Source organism: Phacochoerus africanus, chromosome 11 (genome assembly GCF_016906955.1).
Source record: "Phacochoerus africanus isolate WHEZ1 chromosome 11, ROS_Pafr_v1, whole genome shotgun sequence".
NCBI lineage: Eukaryota > Metazoa > Chordata > Mammalia > Artiodactyla > Suidae > Phacochoerus > Phacochoerus africanus.
This window is the reverse complement of record NC_062554.1, coordinates 44269417-44289095: the sequence shown is the minus strand read 5'-3', so window position 1 is coordinate 44289095 and position 19679 is coordinate 44269417. Positions and strand designations below refer to the sequence as shown.

Genomic DNA, 19679 nt, shown 5'->3' with positions numbered 1-19679 from the left:
CTATCAGTGTTCTAGTGTGATCTATTTATCCACTCCAGTCCCCTATAGGGAATGGGGTAGAAAGAAGATCCTAGCTGCCAGTATTCTGAATTCTGCTGAGGTTTAGGCCACAATTTACTGAAAACTTTATGTTTAGATACTAATGATGAGCATTAACACTGTAAAATGTTCCAGAAAATTAAATTATCTCAGCTGTCAAAAAGATTGGAAAATGAGGACAGCAGGTAGCACCCACCTCCTTGTGCAGCACGTGGGTACATGCCATTGGATGCAGCTCACTGGGCTGGACAAGTTTCTGGCACATGAGACACAGCTTACAGGTGGCTGGAGCCTGCAGAGCAGAGGAGGGATGATCAAGAGAGTAAGGAATGTCTGGGTCTCCTTGCCTTTTATGCCCATGATTTCATCTACGATTTCCATGTAACAAAAAGATTTTTATGGAGTTCCTGTCATGGCTCAGTGGTTAATGAATCCGACTAAGAACCATGAGGTTGCGGGTTCGATCCCTGGCCTCGCTCAGTGGGTTAAGGATTCGGCATTGCCGTGAGCTGTGGTGTAGGTCGCAGACGCGGCTTGGATCCTGTGTTGCTGTGGCTCTGGTGTAGGCCAGCGGCTACAGCTCCAATCAGCCCCCTAGCCTGGGAACCTCCATATACCATGGGTGTGGCCCCTAGAAAAGACAAAAAAAAAAAAAGATTTTTACACCAAAACAAAGAAAAGTTCAATACAGAGTACCTGCATTTCCCCAGCTGGGGCTGTCAGCAACTCAGCTGAGGAGATGATGGTTTCGCCTATAAACCCACTCCCACCTCACCTCCAGCTTCTCTACATCCCAGTTTTCAAAGAAAAGAGTCTTACATGTGAAGACCTCCCAGGATATGAAACTTGGGCAGAAGGCAAGAACATTGGGGTACTGATTTGGGCCAATGGAGCAGGGAACAAGGCCCGGATCCGACCAAGTGGCTGTGGGCAGAAATGTTGTCAGCGTAAGGGAGGAACGTCTGAGTAACAGGGCATTTAACAAAGGAAGTCATTCATTTCCCAGCCCAGCAAAGGAAGAAAGCAGACTACATACCCCTGGCTACACTGCTGCCTCCCACCCCCCAATTTTTCTGAACTCTGCCTCTTCCCCAACATCTCAGGGTCTGAGTTCTCCCCCAAGGAGCTTTTCTCACCTGAGTACTTGCTGCCACCCGCTCATGCTCTGCCAGCCGTGCAGCTACCAACTGGATCAGTTCCTCCATGGTCAGACCTGCCATGGTGGTACGTGCTGTCTTGATTTGCTGAAGGATGTTGGTCATCTGGGCCCTAAGGAAGAAAAATGTTGTAGGGGGAGATTCTATGCTATACTCATGGGGAACACCTATGAAACCTCTCCTAGTTTAACCATAAACATTTCTCTGAAAAACACTGTTTAAATGAATTCTGAAAGATACTTACTTATTGCATTGTGGGAACCGGGTCAGCAGCTTCTCCAGAATCTTCTCCAGTTTGTCTACTGGTTGGGGCCGGGGAGTTTCAGTAGAAGCCTTAACACCACCCAGGCCTGGGGGAGGCGGGATGGAGGCGGCGGGGGACACATGTGGACCATGGGGCCCGACAAGGGAACCCAAGCCGGGGCTATTTCTCCCATGGGAGCCAGGAAGGGGTGGGGAAGGCTGGTTGGGCTGGGAAAGGGCAGGGTTCAGGATTGGGAAAGACAAGGAACGGGGATCTGCACTGGGCATGACCATGGGCATTGTGACCTGCCCAATGGAGAAGGGCATCCGAGGAGCCAGAGAGGGATTGGGTTGAAACACCTGAAGCATGAAGTCTGTCTGCAGAGGGGAAGAGGAGGAAAACAGGAGAGAGAGAAAGAAAACCAAAGTTTAGGAAACTGGAGCAGAGATCAATGAGCAACTCTTTCTTGTACCAAATAAGGATGGTCCCAGTATCTTCATAAGAAGACCAAGTGAGTGAATTCCCATTGTGGCTCAGCGGTAATGAACCCAGCTAGTATCCATGAGGATGTGGGTTCCATCCCTAGCCTCAATCAGTGGGTTAAGGATCTGGCGTTGCCGTGAACTGTGGTGCAGGTTGCACACGTGGCTTTGTATCCCAAGTTGCTGTGGCTGTGGTACAGGCTGGCAGCTGTAGCTCTGATTTGACCCCTAGCCTGGGAACTTCCATGTGCCACGGGTGTGGCACTAAAAAAGAAAAAAAAAAAGACCAAGTGAAAGACTCTAGACTCTACCACCAACACAAAAAGCCAGACTCCCCAAAGCTAGCAGTCTTACCTCTGACGGGGGTGGAGGCAAAGTGGGAGTAGGGATCTGAGGAAGGCTGCTCAGCTTGGCTCCGTTCCTCACTAGCTGGATATGACTATTAAACTGGTCCTAGACAAGCGAGAAAAGCAGGAATTACCCCTTACTGCTGAGCAGAGCGAGCCTCTATATAAAGAGAGCAGCATCTTGTATCAGGAAAACAAGGGGAGCGCCAGGACAGGCCCTGAGTGGCAATGGTCCTCCCCTGCGGCCAGAAGTGTGTAAGCACAGGTTAATTCTGACCTGATGACCACCCATCACTACACTTACCCGAACATTCTTTTTCATTATTCGAACTCCATTCAGTCTTGTCTCCCATTCCTGTTTGGAACGAACTGTCTCTAGTGTCGGGGGAGTTGACCTTTCAAGGAACCAACAGTTAATGTAAAGAATTAAAGAAAGCCTAGCTCCTAACTCTCTGATATAGCAGAATAGCAGCTGGCTAATACGCTTGGAGAGAAGAGGTTGGAACAAGTGCAGAAGGCCAAGGTTCTAAATTATTTGCCTCACTTCAACTCCAACATCTTGCAATGCAAATGTTAGAGAAGGAGAACCAACCACAGAGAGGGGTTTCTTGTCTGGCTGAAAATGCCAGATTTCATGGGGTCCTCCAGATTCCATGGCAGAAAGGGAAAACATGACTGCAGAAAAATCAAATCTCCATAGACATTTGTTATGCTTGACAGCATAAGAGATATTGTTTATCAAACTGGAAATAATACAATAAAAAGTGCAAAACTAAAAAACTATAAAAGAGATGATCCAGAGAGTGAGAAAGTTTAGAATATGGGATGAGAATCACTGAACAAATTACCATCACACAGGGATGACTTCCTATGAAGACAGAAGAAGTGCCAGACTAGCTAGCCTAGGGTTTCAAAAACCTAAAAAAGACCCCCCCCCCCAAACACAAAGCTGCAGAGTCATTAAAACCCGAGAATTGGAATGTACTTACTTGAGGTAAGTAAGGTGCAGTTCTGCCTCTTTTTCTGCTTCTTCTAGTTTCAATACCAGCAACTCTTTCCGACTCTCTAGTGATAAAATCTAAGAAAACCACACACACATCCACACAAATAATTTATTAATTCCACATACACAAAGCTATCCCTTGGATCGTTAAAACGATGCTTAGTGGCTCTATGGTATAATACTTAAATAGCTTAGTGGTATAATACTATACCAAAAGTATATATACCATCCGGAAGCCCAAAATCAAGGACTTCAAGATAGTGGCTCTTCTCACCTCTGCCTTCCAGGCCCGTTCTGTCTCCTCCATAATGTTCCGATTTATTTCGCCATCCTGATTCTTGAGTCTATCCAGTTCCATTTCCCACACTTCTCTATAAGATAAGAAACCAAGAACAAGGCTAAGGGAAGAAAGACAAGCTTGCTAAGGGACACCAACGCAAAAGTAAAACCCAAAATTGGTCTTCCAGGGGAGTTCCCGTTGTGGCTCAGCAGGTTGAGAACCTCATTAGTATCCGTGAGGATGCAGGTTCAATCCCTGGCCTCATTCAGTGGCTTAAGGATCCAGCACTGCCACAAGCTATGGTGTACATAGGATGCAGGTGCGACTCGGATCCTGTGTTACTATGGCTGTGGCATAGGCCAACAGCTGCAGCTCTGATTCAACCCCTTGCCCAAGAACTTCCATATGCTGCAGGTGCAGCCCTAAAAAGGGGGGAAAAAAAGAGAGCAAAAAGTGGGCTACCAGGTATGTTTCAGGAAGTGTTACTCTAGGTATTAATTACAGATATAAACAAATAAAGTTTCAAGTCATTTGAAATTGCATAAATACCCTGTATTTGAGAGTAAAAATGTTCACATCTCCACTTGCTAAAATAAAGTTATCCAGAGCAGGAAAAAATGTGTACTTAGGACCAAAACCCACTGAAGGCAGAATGTTCTATGTTCAAGGAGGACTCAAGTTACGGCATTCCTCTTACTTCTTTTGTCTAAAGTATGGGTACTGAGGAATGCAGATAATTCTTAGCTCTACCGCAGCAACCACTAATTCACTACTAACCACACATATACTGCCTTACTGATTTTCATATTTCCTCAGCTACAGTAAACATTCTTCCAAAGAAAAAAATGTTCTCGGAGTTCCCGTAGTGGTGCAGTGGTTAACGAATCCGACTAGGAACCATGAGGTTGCGGGTTCGATCCCTGACCTTGCTCAGTGGGTTAAGGATCCGGCGTTGCCGTGAGCTGTGGTGTAGGTCACAGATGCGGCTCAGATCCCGAGTTGCTGTGGCTGTGGCGTAGGCTGGCAGCTACAGCTCCAATTAGACCCCTAGCCTGGGAACCTCCATATGCCACGGGAAGCAGTCCAAGAAATGGCAAAAAAAAAAAAAGTTCTCGTCATACCTCAGGACTTCTTTCCATCCATTTCCTTCATTCTTACACCAGCTCCCAGCCCATCCCCAGAGTGTGATTAGGGTGACCGACTGTAGGACAGAGGGACTTCCCGGGACGTGGGATGGGTGATCACTCTACTCAGGACTGAAGATATCAGTCCTGATATCTAAAGGAACAGAGCCAGCAAAATAATTTCCCTGTGTTACACTTGATTGTAATGTAATCAGCTATACGGCTAAAAGCAACAGGATTACCCAGATCAGTGGACAGAATAGTATAGAAATGTAGAAATTATTTTATTTATTTTTAAAAAGGATTTTTAAAATTTTATTTAATTATTCTATTTATTTTAAAAAAGAATTTTTAAAAGGTGAAAATAAGAAAAGCTTGGGAAGGATTATATCTTTTTTTTTTTTTTTGTCTTTTTAGCTATTTCTTTGGGCCGCTCCCGCGGCATATGGAGGTTCCCAGGCTAGGGGTCTAATCGGAGCTGTAGCCACCGGCCTACGCCAGAGCCACAGCAATGCAGGATCCGAGCCACATCTGCAACCTACACCACAGCTCATGGCAACGCCGGATCGTTAACCCCCTGAGCAAGGGCAGGGACCGAACCCGCCACCTCATGGTTCCTAGTCGGATTCGTTAACCACTGCGCCACGACAGGAACTCCCCAGGAAGGATTATATCTTAAGACAAGTGTTCCCACTTCTCTACAGTAAGAAAAACAATTTCATTCATCTTCTGGTTGTTTAGTAATCTTAAATAGACAAAAGGGAACAATTCACTTAACATAGGTGTTTGAGATCCCTTTTTTGCATTTCCTGATTCTCCACACATCCCTGGCTCTCTACTTCATAAAGTATAGGGGTTTGTGTGTGTGTCTGTCTGCCTGTCTGCACGTGTGTGCACGAACATGCATGTGTCTAACATACACTCATTTATTGATTCACTCACAGATTAACATCAGTCTGCTCCTCTGCTGACAAAGTCCTCATGTAATAGATACAACCAGGAGGGCATATGCTTCCTTAATCTCCAGGTATTATCCTCCTCAAATAAACTTCCTGCCAGAGGAAGAATTCTCTAATAATTCTTTAGAAAAAGGTTTATAGGAAGATGTATTTTCCTAATATAACACATATTCCTCAAGTGAAAAAAAAAATGAGGAGTCAGAATCCTCTTACCATAAAAATATGTGGAATATGTTGTGGGGTCAATCAATGATCTAGTTGACCGACTAGTTAGTCTCCAACAATTAGATACTTGTAGGAAAACATGACAGCTGTCTTCTGTGAATGATGTTATTCTTAAAGATTGTCTCTAACTTTATTAAACACCTTTGCCAACTACAGATAAGACTTATATTAGCAGAATCTTTTGCCATGTCCATGGCGAACATCCCACCAATTCACACACACACAAATCTTTTCCTTTGGGCATCTGGCAACTTTTATCTCACTGGGATCCAACAAGATAAAGGAAACTACAAACTCAACAAAAATGGTTAAGGAATTCTTAAACAGTCATAAAAATGGTCGGCCTCATCATATGTTCCCTAGCCTGGAACATCCGTATCAGATTTCACTTCACTAAGGGGTCCTAGCTGTAACCTATGCTATGGAAAAAAAAAAAAAAAATCAGCTATTCACAGATGGTCAAAAATCTTTGATAAAAGAGAAACCACTGAGTATGTTTTAACTCTTTATTTTATTTTTATTTTTGGCTGCACCTGCAGAAGTTCCCAGACAAGGATTGAAACAGTACCACAGCAGTGACAACGCCAGATCCTTAGCCCACTAGGCCACCAGGAAAACTCCCGTTTTAACTCTATTTTTCTTTCTTTCTTTTTTTTCTTTTTTGGTCTTTTTAGGGCCACACCCCTGGCATATGGTTTTTTGTGTTTTTTTTGGTCTTTTTAGGGCCACACCCCTGGCATATGGAGGTTCCCAGGCTAAGGGTTGAATCAGAGCTGTAGACGCTGGCCTACACCACAGCCACAGCAATGCCAGATCTGAGCCATGTCTGCGACCTACACAGACATGGCAATGCCGGATCCTTAACCCACTGAGTAAGGCCAGAGATCAAACCTGTGTCCTCACGGACGCTAGTCAGATTCTTTTCTGCTAAGCCATGACAGGAACTCCTGTTTTAACTCTTTAAATGCTTGGTCTCATTTCTTTCAAGTTCCAAGCTTCTGCTATTTTGCATAGCAAGTTTCAGGGATCAATGAATGGTTCAAATGAATAAATCCTACCAGACAGTACAAGTCTGACTTGTTGCAGTCCCCAATATGTTTGCATAATTTAAAAAATTAATTTTGCTTTTGACCATGTGAATTATACAAATTATAAAAAGTTCAGAATATACAAAACAGAATCTAATACAGAGGTCTCCACTCTTCTACTTACTGACTGTGTGACCCCTGACAAGTTACTTAATCTTTCTCAACCCCAGTTTTTCCATCTGAAAAATGAGTAGGGCCTACATCATGGGACTGATGGGAGAGTTCACTGAGAAAACACACATAAAGAATTTAAAATAGTGCCTAACACTATTATAAACAGTGGGAAGCATCCAAATATTTTTAAAGTACTGTTTAAAAGTCCACTTCCTACAACTGATCTACTCACACACACAAAAAAAAATCATTCTTATACTACTTTCCAATATAAATCCATTATATATGCTTTCCAAACAAAAACTGATTTTTTAATCTTTTTCATACTAATGTTTTTTCATATCATTAAGCATTCTTCAAAAATGTGATTTTAAAATAATTATCCATTGTACATATATCCTATTATTTATTTAGGTATTCTCTCCAGTTACTTTCAATTTCACAATTATAAATATTATAGTGAGCATCTGTGCACAGGTACTAACACAGGTTCATGATAAAAGTAATGTATTTATTTAGGTTTGAGAGGAAGCTACTTACAGCAGTTAAGAAAGAACACAGCTTCTGAAGTCAAAGTAAGCTCACAGTCCAAATCCAGACCCTATCACTATCTATGCAACCTCTGGCAAGTTACTTAACTTTTCTGTACCTCCTGAAGCAAAATGGAGATAATGAGATAGTCTACCTCTCGTATATCACCATTATCTGGATTAGATGAGGTAATATATACAAAATACCTAGAACCGTCTCTGGCTTATAGTAAGAACTTAAAAAATGTTAGTTATCATTTGGATGTTAGGACATCTTCCTTAGGAGAAACTAAAATATATGAATACATTTTTTTCTATCACAAGTGGTGGTGGCAATTGGGTGATTTTAATGGAGAGAAGCAGATTCCAAGAATCTTATAAAATAGTTTGACAGAGATAGAACTAAAAATTAAGAGGCTGAGTACTCAGCCCAAATACTTTCCTTTCAGAAAATATTATACTTTAAACACGGCAAAAGGAAACAACGAACATGCTGGATGAGTTAATACTAAATAAGGGTTGGCTGTCCTGAATTTAAGGTAGGTTATGAAATCCTTTTCTCTGAACTGAAGCTAATATAAACCAGTATAAAATGAATGAGATCAGACATAAACAGAAAAACTTTACCCTGAGATGTACTGCAAATTTATTACTTATGGGGCAAGAATTCTTCCTTGATTCAATTTAACTCAACATCTACTGAGCAGCCTACAATGTGCTAGGCATTTCTGCTAAAAGCTGGGGATATAAAGATGCCTAGTTCCTGCCCACAAGCAGCTCACAATTCAGTAATTTCCAAGTGAACAAATGGAACAGGAAATACTAGGCAGATGAAATAGCATGTGCAAAGGCCACAGAAAGAGCACCAAGCTAAGGAAACAGTCCAGTGCAGCAGCAATGGGTACATAAGTGGTCTGGGCTGGGGATACAAATGAAAGTGCCACAAGCATAGAAATAGCTGGGGAAACTGGACAGCTACATATAAATCAATGAAACCAAAAGATACCCTCACACCACGCACAAAAATAAACTCAAAATGGTTTAAAGACTTAAACATAAGACATCATAAAACTCCTATAAGAGAATACAGGCAAAATGTTCTGACATCAACCTTACAAACATTTTCTTAGGTCAGTCTCCCAAGGCAACAGAAATAAAAATAAAAATAAACCAATGGGACCTAATCAAACTTAAAACCTTTTGCACAGCAAAGGAAACCATTTAAAAAAAAAAAAAAGACAACCTAGAGAATGGGAGAAAATAGTTTCAAATGATAAAACTAACAAGGGCCTAATCTCTAAAATATACAAATTTATACAACTTAACAGCAAAAAAACCAACAACCCAATTGAAAAATGGGCGGAAGACCCGAACAGACATTTCTCCAAAGAAGATATCAGATGGCCAACAGACACATAAAAAAATGCTCAACAGGAGTTCCCGTCGTGGCGCAGTGGTTAACAAATCCGACTAGGAACCATGAGGTTGCGGGTTCGGTCCCTGCCCTTGCTCAGTGGGTTAACGATCTGGCGTTGCCGTGAGCTGTGGTGTAGGTTGCAGATGTGGCTCGGATCCCGCGTTGCTGTGGCTCTGGCATAGGCCGGTGGCTACAGCTCCGATTCAACCCCTAGCCTGGGAACCTCCATATGCCGCGGGAGCGGCCCAAGAAATAGCAACAACAACAACAACAAAAAGACAAAAAAGACAAAAAAAAAATGCTCAACATCACAAATTATTAGAGAAATGCAAATCAAAACTATAATGAGGTACCACCTTACACCAGTCAAAATGGCCATAATTAACAAGTCAACAAATAACATATGCTAGACAGGGTGTGGAGAAAAGGCTACCCTCCTTCACTGTTGGTGGGACTGGAAATTGGTAAAACCACCATGGAAAACAGTATAGAGGCTCTTCAGAAAACTAAATATAGAACTACCATATCACCTGGCAATCCCACTCCTGGGTATATACCTGGACAAAACTTTCACTGAAAAAGATGCATGCACCCTTATGTTCACTGCAGCACTATTCACAATAGCCAAGACATGGAAACAAACTAAATGTCAATCGACAAATGAATGGACTGAGAAGATGTGGTATATAAACACAATGGAATACTACCCGGCCATAAAAAAGAACCAAACAATGCCATTTGCAGCCACATGGATGGAACTAGAGACTCTCATACTAAGCGAAGTAAGTCAGAAAGAGAAAGGCAAATACCATATGATATCACTTATATCTGGAATCTAATATATGGCACAAATGAACCTATCTACAGAAAAGAAACACACTCACAGACTTGGAGAACAGACTTGTGGTTGTGGAGGAGGAGGCAGTGGGATGGACTGGGAGTTTGGGGTTAGAAGATGCAAACTATGCATTTGAAGTGGATAAGCAATGAGATCCTACTGTATAGCACAGAGAACTGTACCTAGTCACCTGTGATGGAACATGACGGAGGATAACGTGAGAAAACAATGTGTGTGTATATATGAATGATGAATGACTGAGTCAGTTTGCTGTACAGCAGAAACTGACAGAACATTGTAAATCAACTATAACAGAAAAAAATAAATATCTTAAAAAAAAGAAAAGAAAAAGAAATAGCAGTAGAAGCCCTAGGTATGGAAGAAATAATTAGAACAGCAGTTTGCAAAACACAGTTTATGATCCCCAAAATCCTGTGAGGGCCCAGACTATGAAGCAAAACTAATTTCTTCTTTTTTAAAAAATTAATTAATAAATAAATAATGCAGCACATAGACGTTCTCAAGCAGCAATCAGATCTGCACCATAGCAGCGACCTGAGCCACAGCAGTGATAACGCCAGATCCTTAACCCACTGCACCATCAGGGAATTCCCAAAACTAATTTCATAAAAACAAATTTATTTGCCCTTTTCACTCTCATTCTTACATTAGTCTGCAATGGAGTTTTCCTGAGGCTACACAACATGTAATGATATCATCACTCTGATGGCTAGTGGAATATATGCTTCTGTATTCTGAAGTTTTCTAGCATTCTCTAAGGCAGTAGATTTATGGTATAAGTTTTTTCCTTCTCAGTACTTCTATTGTGCTCTTGCAGCTATCTTTAGTTATACTTGCTATAATCTCCATAATCTCACTATTGTTCAATAAATCATTACTGTAAAATTTCAAAGTTCTCCACACATCTAGGTGGAAACAAGTACTTTCTGCTATTTTGCTTTACAACAATACATTTCATAGTTTTTGAACTCTTCTCAATTTTTAAATTATATCTAAAATTATTACATTCAAATTCAATTTTTTCTAAAATGAAATTTGTAATTTCTCTTATATTTAGGAATGAATCACTGACTCAAAACAGAGATATTAAAGGACTTACTTTCTTACCCACAGCTGCAATACATACACTTAGAGATACTAAAATAGATGCAACTGGCCTGGAGTTATCTGACTCATGGAAAGAATCTACTCCAAAAAAACTGGACAAAATTGTAAATGAGAAACCAAAGTAGAACAAGAGCCATCTTCCTCTTGACTTTATAGATGTTAGTAATTTCTTACTATATTTTAAGCAACAGCATATTTTCTAATTATATTATGCCAGTTAAGTTACTGTGACATTTTGCAACCAATCATTTAGAATTTAAGGAAAAAGTAGCTGAATATTTTAAATGTAGATGTGATGAATTCTTTACAATTCTTAAAACTGTTAGCACCTTTCAAGTTAGAAATGAAAAAGCCACTGAAGCATCTTAGGGGAAGTTACTGTACTTCATTAACTAGAGAAGCATGACCTGGTACAGCTGACACTGCCTACTGAATGAAGTCAGTAAAAGAAATCACAGCAGTGCTGCTTTTTATGATAAATAGTAATTCATCAAATTAAAGATTCTGCTGCAAATCTGAAGGCTTATTTAATATCTCATTTGCAGAATTATAATTTTACTGTACAATTAGACTGTACAGATGAACAAGACTAGACCTGCTATTTTGTTTCTATTCATGTAGTACTGTCACCAACTACTCATTGAAGATGATGTCATGTATGAATTCTTGGCAACAAAACAAGGCATGCTGACCTAAGCCAAGATGAATAACTTCTGAATCTCACGGTTTATCTTAGAGCAATAGTTGACACTTATACTGCACTTACTAGTATGAAAATTATAGCGGCTACAAATATTGGCAGCATACACAAATGAAAGCAGTGGCATCAAATTACACTACTAGTCACTGTGTTCTTTATTGCCACACACTGGCAGCTGTGGGGGAAGGGCAGTTTTACCTCAGGCTGCCCTTGATGAAGCCATCACAAGTAATGATTGTATTAGATCTCAGCCCTTAAAAACACGCCTTTTAAATACTGTTTATAAAATGCTACATTGCAAAGTACAATGGTTGTCTTGAGGAAAAGCACACGTTGAGACTGAGTTGAACCAGCCTCTTTTTTCATGTAACATCATTTTTACTTTAAAAAATAATAGATAATAGTTATTTGAATTTGAGTATTTAGAAGACATGTTCTTGAAAGAGAAAACAACTGACAGTGTTTGTTGCCAACAGTAACATTTGAGCTTTCAAGCAAAGATTAGAATTTTGTAAAGTCTATACTAGCCATTGGCAGCTTGAAGGCTTCTCATTACTTAAAGATTATTTGATGAGGTCAATAGTGATGTAGGCAAATGGGATTCTTTAAACACTTGGAAGAGTTACATAACTCTGAACCAGTATTTTCTTTTCTTTCCTTTCCTTTTTTTAGGGCTTTACCTGCGGCATATGGAGGTTCCCAGGCTAGGGGTCCAATCGGAGCTACAGCTGCTGGCCAATGCCACAGCCACAGCAATGCAGGATCTGAGCTGTGTCTGCAACCTACGCCACAAGTCACGGCAACGCTGGATCCTTAACCCACTGAGCAAGGCCAGGGATTGAACCTGAGTCCTCATGGATGCTAGTCAGATTCGTTAAACACTGAGCCATGACAGGAACTCCATGAACCAGTAATTTCTAAATTATCAATGCATTATTTTATCAAATCAACTATGGGGTCCATCTGGAATAAAGATTGGTATAAAAATTATTTTAAGCTGAAGATATTTCAGATTCAACAGATGCAGAAAAAAATGCCTTCTCTGAGCTTCCCTTAACTAAATGCAGCAAGTTCTGGGAAATAAGGCTGTCATAAATTCTCTTCAGGGCAGAGCTACTCCCAGAAAAAAGAATGCAAACAACATCTACCCTACATCTCCTCTTCAGTGGAATTTTATGGCCCTGAAGGAGATGGGAAAAAACCATATAACCATATATATATAAATATTATCACAAACTTTTAACTCCTGCCTGTTCTCCCAAAAGCGCATTTACCTTTCCAAAAAGCCCAGAAAGTACCCTTTCTTCCCCACTTTTAAAAAGCCATTTGTTTTTCCATAAGCCCCAAATTCTAACCAGTCCTTTGAGCTACTCATCACCGAGTTCTCCTGCTGTATGCATGTTGCATGCATAAACTGGGCTTTTTTTTCTTGTTAATCTGTATTTTGTCAATTTAATTTATAGTCCTCAGAAACTGAACCTACTAAGGTAGAGGGGAAAGTTTTTCCTCCCCTAACAGAAAGATGCATTCAAAGTGCACGTTAAGACAGTGGATTTTAATAAAACAGTACAAAAAGTTCATTGATGTGGTTACAGATTCCAAAATGCAAAGAAACTTTGAGGTAAAAACTCTCCAGAGGAGTTCCCGTCGTAGCTCAGTGGTGAACAAATCCGACTAGGAACCATGAGGTTGTGGGTTCGATCCCTGGCCTTGCTCAATGGGTTAAGGATCCGGCACTGCCATGAGTTGTGGTGTAGGTTGCAGACCCGGCTGGGATTCCGCGTTGCTGTGGCTCTGGTGTGGGCCAGTGGCTACAGCTCTGATTAGACCCCTAGCCTGGGAACCTCCATATGCCACAAGAGCAGCCCAAGAAACGGCAAAAAAAAAAAAAAAAAAAAAACTCTCCAGAAAGTGGGCATAGAAGGAATCTACCTCAACACAATAAAAGCCATATACGACAAACCCACAATTAACATCATTCTCAATGGTGAAAAACTGAAAGCATTTCCACTAAGATGGGGAACAAGATAAGGATGCCCACTTTCAAAACTGTTCTTCATCATAGTATTATAAGTCCTCACACAGCAATCAGAGAAGAAAAAGAAATAAAAGGAATTCAAATTAGAAAAGAAGTCAAATAATCACTATCTGCACATGTCATCACAATGCACTTAGAAATCCTAAAGATGCTACCAGAAAACTTAAAGCTCGTCAATGATTGTGGCAGGTAAAGTTGCAAGATACAAAATTAATATACAGAAATCTATTGCATTTCTATATATTAACAATGAGAGATCACAAAGAAAAATTAGGGAAACAATTCCATTTACCATCATATAAAAAAGAATAAAATACCTAGGAATAAATCTACCTAAAGTGGGAGTTCCTGTTGTGGCTCAGCAGGTTAAGAACCCAAAAGAGTGCTCCTAAGGATGCAGGTTTGATCCCTGGCCTCACTCCTTTTTTGTTGTTGTTGTTGTTGCTATTTCTTGGGCCACTCCCGAGGCATATGGAGGTTCCCAGGCTAGGGGTCGAATCGGAGCTGTAGCCACCGGCCTACGCCAGAGCCACAGCAACTCGGGATCCGAGCCGCGTCTGCAACCTACACCACAGCTCACGGCAACGCCGGATCCTGAACCCACTGAGCAAGGGCAGGGACCGAACCCGCAACCTCATGGTTCCTAATCGGATTTGTTAACCACTGCGCCACGACGGGAACTTCCCTTGGCCTCACTCCTTAGGTTAAGGATCCAGTACTGCCTCAAGCTGCAGCATAAGTTGCAGAGGTAGCTCAGATCCCATGTTGCTGTGCCTGTGACGTAGGCCAGCAGCTGTAGCTCCAATGTGACCCTAGCCCAGGAATTTCCATATGCTGCAGGTACGGCCGTAAAAATAAAAATAAAATAAAACAACCTAAAGAGACCTGTACTCTGAAAACTATAAGATGCTAATGAAAGAAATCAAAGATGACAAAAACAGAGAGATACACCATGTTCTTGGATTGGAAGAATGAATATTTTCAAAATGACTATATTACCCAAGGCAATCTACAGATTCAATGCAATCCCAATCAAATTACCAAGGACAAATTACCACGGACAGAACTAAAACAAAATATTTTAAAATTTGTATGGAAAAACAAAAGACCCCAAATAGCTAAACAATATTAAAAAAGAAAATGGAACTGGAAGAATCAAGCTTCCTAACTTCAGACTATACTACAAAGCTACAGTCATCAAAACAGTATGGTGTTGGCACAAAAACAGAAATACAGATCCATGGAAATAACAGAAAGCCCAGAAATAAATCCAAGCACCTTTGGTCAACTAATTTATGACAAAGGAGGCAAGAACACACAGTGGAAGAAAGATAGTCTCTTTCTCTAGGAAAAATGGACAGCTACTTGTAAAAGAATGAAATTAGAACATTCTCTAACATCATACACAAAAATAAACTCAAAATGGATTAAAAACCTAAATATAAGACCAGATACTATAAAACTCCTAGAGGAAGACATAGGCAGAAGACTCCTTGACATAAATCATAGTGATACATAGATTGATCTACCTCCTAGAATAATGACAATAAAAACAAAAATAGGAGTTCCCATCATGGCTCAATGGTTAACGAAGGAACCATGACGTTGAGGGTTCGATCCCTGGCCTTGCTCAGTGGGTTAAGGATCCAGCGCTGCCGTGAGCCATGGTATAGGTTGCAGACGCGGCTCAGATTTGGTGTTGTGGCTCTGGCGTAGGCCGGTGGCTACAGCTCCGATTAGACCCCTAGCCTGGGAACCTCCACATGCCGCTGGTGAGGCCCTAAAAAGACAAAAAAAAAAAAAAAAGATCCAGTGTTTGGGTCCTAATTAAACCAAAAAGCTTTTGTACAGCAAAGGAAATCACTTAAAAACCAAAAACAAAACTCATAGAATGAGAGAAAATCTTTGCAAACAATGCAACCAACAAAGCCTTAATCTCCAAAATACGTGAACAACTCAACAACAAAAAACCAAAAAAACCCAATCGAAAAATGGGCATAAGACCTAAATAGACATTTCTCCAAAGAAGATATATGGATGGCTAGTAGACACATGAAAAGATGCTCAACATCACTAATTATTAGAGAAATGCAAAACAAAACTACAATGAAGTACCACCTTACACCAGTCAGACTGGCTATCATTAGTAAATCTACAAATAACAAATGCTGGAGAGGGTGTCGAGAAAAGGGAAGCCTCCTACACTGTTAGTGGGAATGTAAATTGGTACAACCACTATGGGCATATATCCAGACAAAACTACAATTCAAAAAGATACATGTACCTATATATTCATAGCAGCACTATTCACAATAACCAAGTTATGAAAACAATCTAAATGTCCCTCAACAGATGAATGGATTAAGAAGATGTGGTACATATACACAATGGAATACTACTCAGCCATTGAAAAAATGCTATTTGCAGCAACATGGATGCAACTAGAGATTCTCATACTAAGTGAAATAAGTCAGAAAGAAAAAGACAAATACCTTATGATATCACTTACATGTGTAATCTAAAACATGGCACAAATGAACCTATCTACAAAACAGAAACAGACATACAGACAAGAGAACAGACATGTGGTGGCCAAGGGGAAGGAAGGAGAGAGAGGGATGGTCTGGGAATTTGGGGATAGTAGATGCAATTACATAGTAGACAGTGAGGTCCTACCGTATAATACAGGGAGCCATATCCAACCCATAATGGAAAGGAATATTTTTTAAAAAGAATGCATATACATGTATAACTAAGCCACTCTGCCACACAACAGAAATTATTACAACACTGTAAATCAAATATACTTTTATTTTTTTGGCTGCGCCTTTGGCATGTGGAAAATCCCAGGCCAGGGATCAAACCTGCACCACAGTAGCAACCTGAGCCACTGCAGTGACAATGCCAGTTCTTTAACCCCACCTGACCACAAGAGAACTACAGTAAATCCAGTAAATTAATTATTATTAAATAAATAAATAAAGGCCATGTATAAAAAGATGGAAAAATATATCCTATGTAAAGAATAACCATATATAGCTGTAGTACCTATATTGACATTACATAAAACAAACATTAACATAAAGAGTATTACCAAGATATAAAGACACTGCATAATGATAAAATGAGAAACATCAAGAATACATAAATGGGGGTTCCCATCATGGCTCAGTGGTTAATGAACCCGACTAGTATCCATGAGGACACAGGTTTGATCCCTGGCCTTGCTCAGTGGGATAAGGATCCGGTATTGCCGTGAGCTGTGGTGTAGGTCACAGATGCAACTCACATCCTGCATTGCTGTGGCTGTGGTATAGGCCAGTAGCTACAGCTCCCCTATCCTGGGAACTTCCATATGCTGCAGGTGAGGCCCTAAAAAGACAAAAACAAATACACAAAAAAGAATACGTAACAATCATTAAGTGTATATGTTATCTAACACAGCTTCAAAATCTAAGAAACAAAAATTGACAGAATTGAAAGGTAAAGAGGAAAATCTACAATCACAGAGATTTTAACCTCTCAGTAACCAATATAGCCAAATATTTTATTTATTTATTTTTTGTCTTTTCAGGGCCGTACCTGCAGCATATGGAAATTCCCAGGCTAGGGGTCGAACTGGAGCTGAAGCTGCTAGCCTACACCACAGCCACAGCAATGTAAGACCTGAGCCACATCTGCAACCTACACCATAGCTCCCAGCAACACCAGATCCTTAACCTGCGGAATGGGGCCAGGGATCAAAACCACATCTTCATGGATACTAGTCGGGTTCATTACCGCTGAACTGCAAGAAGAACTCCTAACTAAATATTTTAAAATAAAAAAACTACACAGCAATATTCCTCAATCAACATAGACACAAAAATCCTTTAAAAATATTAGTGGGGAAGTTGTTATACATCTTGTTATATAAAACAAGAGCATACCTTGTCCAACTTGGGTGTATCCCAAGAATGGAGAATTGGCTAAACATCAACACAATTCACTATATTAACAAAATAACAAAGAAAAAATTGCTAATTTTAATGGACTAAGGAAAACCATTTGACAAAATTAAGCATCCATTCATATAAGAAACCCTTGGAAAATCTGAAATAGAAGAGAACTACTTCAATTTGATAAAGGGCATCTACAAAAAATCTATAGCTATCATCAAAATTAATGACAAAATATGAAACAGTTCCCCCTAAGAGCAAGAGCAAGGCAAGGATGTCCACTCTCCCACTTCTATTCAACACTGTACTAGAAGTCCAGGCCGATGCAATATTTACAAGAAATAAAAAGGCTTAAGATTTGAAAGGAAAAAATAAAACTATATTTTCACAGATGCCATGCTTGGTTATGCAGAAAATCTTAAGGAATCTGTAAAACAAATACACCAATATGTAAATTCAGCAAAGTTGCAGATACAAGGATAACATTCAAAAATAAATTCTATTTTTACATACGAGCAGGAAACAATGGGAAATTTTTAAAAACTTTAAATACTTACAAAAGTGTCAAAGAACATAAAACACTTAGGAATAAATTCCTTTACAAACATAAAGAACAATGTGTGAGACCTGTACACTGAAAACTATAAAGCATTGCTAAGATAAATCAAAAACCTATATAAATAAAAGGACACATAGTAGTTATGGAATGGAAGACTCAATATTATTAGGATGTCAGTTTCCCACAGGTTGATCTATAGATTCAAGGCAACTGGGTTCTCACCAGTTTCATTTTTGTTTTTGTAGAAACTGACAAGCTGCCCCTCAAATATATACATATATATAAATGCCACAACCTAGCAATCTTAAACGGCAGAAGAATTTGCATTATCTGACTTTATAAATTACTATTAAGCTATAATAATCCCAACAGTGTGATCTGGCATAAAGATAGACAAATATATGAATACAATAGATTGGTACTGTACTCAGAACAGACCTATTATTTATACTGATTCATACCATCATTCAGTTTTTGGCAAAGATGTCAAGCGACCCAATTGAGAAAGCAAAGTCTTTTCAAAAAACGGTGCCAAACAACTGGATATCCACATGGGGAAAATGTATTTAAACCCCTATTTCTCACCATACACAAAAATTAATTTTATGGACCACAGAAATACGTATTAAAAGTTAAAATGATAAAGCCTCCATAAGAAAACAAAGGGAAACATCACTGCTACTTCAAGGTAGACAAGGATTTCTTAAGACAGAGAATGCAATAATTATAAAGAGAAACTTGATAAATTAGATTTTATTGAAATTAAAATTTCTGTTCATCAAAAGATGCAATTTTAAAATGAATAGATAACTCAGAGAGTGGAAGAAAATTTTCATAGAACATATAACTGACAAAAGACTTATATTTGCTAACGGGCACATGAAAAAATGCTCAACATCACTAATTATTAGAGAAATGCAAATCAAAGCTACAATGAGGTACCACCTCACGCCAGTCAGAATGGCCACCATTAACAAGTCAACAAATAACAAATGCTGCAGAGGGTGTGAAGAAAAGGAAACCCTCCTACATTGCTGGTAGGAGTGTAAATTGGTACAACCACTATGGAAAACAGTATGGAGGAACCTCAGAAAACTAAATATAGAACTACTATATGACCCAGCAATCCCACTCCTGGGCATATATCCAGACAAAACTTTCATTGAAAAAATACATGCACCTGTATGTTCTCTGCAGCACTATTCACAATCACGACAAGGAAACAACCTAAATGTGCATCGACAGATGAATGGATTGAGAAGATATAGTACATATATACACAATGGCATATTACTCAGCCATAAAAAAGAACAAAATAATGCCATCTGCAGCCACAAATGGATGGAACTAGATGGATGAAACTGGGAGACTCTCATTCTAAGCAAGTTAAGTCAGAAAGAAAAAGGCAAATACCATATGCTATCACTTATATCTGGAATATAATATATAGCACAAATAATACAAATACA

The 19679-nt window shown here is 39.7% G+C and overlaps 1 protein-coding gene across 5 annotated transcripts in view; it reads right to left on the bottom strand.

The window, feature by feature from the left end:
• The window catches only part of RNF214 (ring finger protein 214), a 42501-nt gene that overhangs the window by 1573 nt on the left and 21249 nt on the right, over positions 1 to 19679 (bottom strand). For 4 of the 5 annotated variants that reach the window (XM_047751894.1, XM_047751898.1, XM_047751895.1 and 1 more), the window contains exons 7-14: positions 3547 to 3643; positions 3259 to 3347; positions 2574 to 2664; positions 2277 to 2375; positions 1441 to 1817; positions 1176 to 1308; positions 859 to 963; positions 236 to 331 (exon numbers count right to left, since the gene is read on the bottom strand). In XM_047751894.1, coding sequence (XP_047607850.1) covers positions 236 to 331; positions 859 to 963; positions 1176 to 1308; positions 1441 to 1817; positions 2277 to 2375; positions 2574 to 2664; positions 3259 to 3347; positions 3547 to 3643 — 1087 coding nt within the window. The remainder of the gene's footprint in view (positions 1 to 235; positions 332 to 858; positions 964 to 1175; positions 1309 to 1440; positions 1818 to 2276; positions 2376 to 2573; positions 2665 to 3258; positions 3348 to 3546; positions 3644 to 19679) is intronic. The other variant, XM_047751897.1, reaches the window with a different exon arrangement.